A 3,350-nucleotide genomic window follows, 5' to 3' on the forward strand; every position below is an offset into this window, starting at 1 on the left:
AAAGGATAAACTCAATGGATTGACATTTAACAAATAAAAAACTCAATCATTAAAGGAATTTTGAATACATTTAGCAGCAAACTATAGGCACAAAAACATACGCTTTATGAAACTACATTCTGCAAATTGTAACAACTTTTCAAATTTGAAGAATAAACAAAAAAAAACAGGTATGAATCAAAATAGAAATTCAAATTTGAATAGTGTATCATGAAATTTAGTGTAAAATCAATAGTAATATATGTAAGGTTTTAACTAGTATATAGAGGAAATATGTTGTCAGTGACATGCATTGATGAGATTTGTATTCTAATTATAGTTAAGAAAATTGTAGAGTTCTATTATAAGATATACTTATTTAGTCATTCATCTAAATTAAACTTAAACTAAGTTTAAACAAGGCCCTATGAAATATGATTTCGTTGTTGTTTTAATTGTAAACAAGTGAGTCATTCTGATGAAGAGAATTAAAAATGCTAGCTAAGGATGATGCATTTAAAGAAATAATGAAAATAGCTCTTTTGACATTGTCATTGTTTTTGGAAATGCAAGACAATTGTTCACTTCAAGAATCTTTTTTATCCTTGTTAACAAGACTAATACAAATTCTAGGAAATAAAAATAGAAAAGATTTCCCTCAGGCATGAATATTCTAGTGAGTAAGATAAGAGAGTTTGGCAGTGAATGAAAAAGAGAGACAAATACCATCTTCACGTGCACTTCCATCAGCATCAACTGGAGCAGATTCTAAGATGTCCATTGAGTTTGCAACAAGGTCATCAATACGGGATATGTTAAGCATACGCATGTGACTGTTTTTATCTTCCACTCGCGGTACATACAGTTTTTTACCGCCTGCATTTGGTCATATCATCTTAACAAATCAAACTCATATATATGTAGCATTAATATTTCTTATTACAGGCGTGTTTGGTGTCCGAGTTCCACATATATCGGTGTCAGACACCAATACGGCATGTCAGTGTGGTGTTCGTGTCTGTCAATGATAATTTCCAAATGATTGTAATTAAATAACAAGAGAATGAATTGTTTAACGACATACCATTGGGCTGAGGTTGCAAAATGTGTGACAAGAGTTTGAAAGTATCGACTTCCTGTAGAGCATTGCAACTTATGTATGCGCATAACCTAAGACTTGATTTGAACCACGGAGCTCCCAAAATTATGTCCTGAATAGCGTTGTCGGAACAAGAAACGATTGTGTGGGAATAAAAAAAGAGCGACCAAAGATTAAATTGTATTGTACCTTGTTGAGATCTGAGGGAGGGGTCAATGGCCTTGAGGGTTTTTCTGAGCTGAGTACGGAGAGTTCGCTTCTGTTTGAAAATGGCGTCCAATTCATCTTAGTTCTGTTTGGAAATGGTTTTCCCAATTAGACCCTAATAGTCAATAACAAACTAAGCTTGATCATTAAGTTGGCTAGTAACAAAAGTATGTGATTTCCATTTTGCTTAATGCTCATAAGTTTGATCATTACCACTAGTGTCCAGCCTAAGAGGTCGATGGGTTGTGAGTACCGTAAACCCCGACTACCGATTTTAATGACTACTGATAAAAAAATATCTAGGCTGAAAAATTACAAATATACTAGACATTATTAGGAACGTAAGTTAGAGGTGTGTCAAAATAAGAAGGGCTCCAACCAAACTCACAGTATGACTTGATGAAGTATAAATTGTGATTTGTTGGCATTGTAAAACTGTCTAAACCAACAATGTATCAAAAGTAAAATCTTTAATCAGATTAAATAATAGAAATATAAATTGAAGTATAACAAAAAACAGATAGCATACCTTGATTGCATCAGAGTTATAAGCATTCCTAAACCTGTCCACTAAAGAGGCATAAAAGGGCTTGGCTCTTTGAGGCACCATTACCACATTGAAATCTGGCTTGTTACCCTTCAAGAATGCATACTACATAAACTGACTCACTGTACAAACCCATAATCAGACAGTTAGACCATGTTTGGATAAACAACTTAATTAAGCATAACCAAACATTATCATATAATTACGTATAGCATAAGGTCTTGTTTGGATAAATAATTAATTTATAACTTATAGCGTAAGCAATGTGGTTACATACTTTACCCAGTAAATATATAAAACGAACTATTGATTTGAAATTCGAAGGAGAAATAGAATCAAACATGTAATCCGTGTCAGCATCAGAGTCAGAATTCCAACAGGAATGAGAAGGCTGAGACCGATTTCCGATACGGGACTTCGACATCTCAAGAAAATTGAGAACCAATCGACTCAGATAAGTAAATAAAAACACCAAATAAAAACTTTTAGATCTCAAAACCTAACAAACCTAGAGCAATAAAATCAACAACAGCGAGTAAATCGAGTTGTAAAAAATTAACCTAAATCGAGTAGTAAAAAATAAAGGAATCGAATAGAGTGATTTGAGCTTCGAATTGAAAGCTTGAGGTAAAGAATCAACTAAATCTGAAACGAAACAAGAACTTGAAGAAAAATCGAACCTTATAGTGAAGAAAACGAAGCTAAAGTTTCACCGATCTTGGAAGTTTGCATCAGATTCGCGATTCAACGAAGCGAAACGATCTAGATTCTGACGAGAGCGAGAGAAATTTTTGGATTTCAATAAGAGTATAGATTGATAGCGAAATTGTTTCGAGTTATGTGAAAACGAGATCGAGATCGAGGAGTTGTGTAGAGAGAGAAAGAGGAGAAACTGAGAAAAAGAGAAAGGGGACATTTTTTTTAATATTAAAAAAAAAAAGGATATTTTTAAGTTTGTAAACGTAATAGTATATAATTAGTAGTAATAATTTTCAAAAAGAAATAACTATTCAGTTAAAACTCACTTTTATAACTTCGGATTAACCACTAAAACAATCTGTAGCTAATTTATGGTAGCTAATTTAATATTTTCTTGTAGTGTTAAACTTCCTTTATCCGATTCAAACATTCTCTAGTGTCTTTGTTTTGTAAGGATTGCACCTCTAGTGCGTGCTTTATTAATAAATTGCCTATAAAAAAAAAACTAAGTCACATATATTAGGTTCTATTTAAAATGGAGATTATTAACTCATCTCCATTTTTCTTGTACTAATAATTTTTCATTAGTTGTTATGGTTTATAACTTTTTTTTTTTTTTGTGAATTAATGCTGTACATGACCATTAATCTAGAATTGCTGAAGAGATTAAATATTTAATATTATTTTCAATATTGTAATAATTGGAACTGTTTTCATTTATATTGGTAATTTAATTTATTTAATTTGGATTATGCTACTGAATAGGTGAATTTGAGTTTTTAAAATAATGTTTGAGTTTGTTTAATAAATATTCAGTGT

At 31.6% G+C, this 3,350-nt stretch overlaps 1 protein-coding gene across 4 annotated transcripts; it reads right to left on the bottom strand.

The window, feature by feature from the left end:
* Nucleotides 1-408: 408 nt before the first annotated feature.
* On the bottom strand, nucleotides 409-2,734 carry LOC131631864 (5-formyltetrahydrofolate cyclo-ligase, mitochondrial-like). 4 transcript variants are annotated; one of them, XR_009292849.1, is made up of 5 exons: nucleotides 2,513-2,734; nucleotides 1,815-1,954; nucleotides 1,268-1,370; nucleotides 1,064-1,149; nucleotides 409-855 (listed from the first exon to the last, which is right to left on the bottom strand). XR_009292849.1 is itself a non-coding variant. In XM_058902637.1 (5 exons), the coding sequence occupies exons 2-5, from the start codon at nucleotides 1,838-1,840 to the stop codon at nucleotides 653-655; spliced, it is 459 nt and encodes a 152-aa protein (XP_058758620.1). In that variant the 5' UTR covers nucleotides 1,841-1,954; nucleotides 2,513-2,734; the 3' UTR covers nucleotides 409-652. The 4 variants fall into 4 exon arrangements, 1 of the variants encoding a protein (XP_058758620.1); XR_009292848.1 differs by having other exon boundaries at nucleotides 1,064-1,155; XM_058902637.1 differs by having other exon boundaries at nucleotides 1,064-1,190.
* Between the last annotated feature and the right edge of the window lie 616 nt (nucleotides 2,735-3,350).

The sequence above is a fragment of the Vicia villosa genome, unplaced genomic scaffold, assembly GCF_029867415.1.
Source record: "Vicia villosa cultivar HV-30 ecotype Madison, WI unplaced genomic scaffold, Vvil1.0 ctg.000878F_1_1, whole genome shotgun sequence".
NCBI classification, from domain to species: domain Eukaryota; kingdom Viridiplantae; phylum Streptophyta; class Magnoliopsida; order Fabales; family Fabaceae; genus Vicia; species Vicia villosa.

Coding starts and splice junctions, on each gene's coding strand:
- LOC131631864 (XM_058902637.1), bottom strand. CDS start 1,840: ATGCTTATAACTCTGATGCAATCAAG. Junction 1,191..1,267: donor CTCCCTCAGATCTCAACAAG/GTACAATACAAT, acceptor AACGCTATTCAG/GACATAATTTTGGGAGCTCC. Junction 856..1,063: donor TTTGCAACCTCAGCCCAATG/GTATGTCGTTAA, acceptor GACCAAATGCAG/GCGGTAAAAAACTGTATGTA.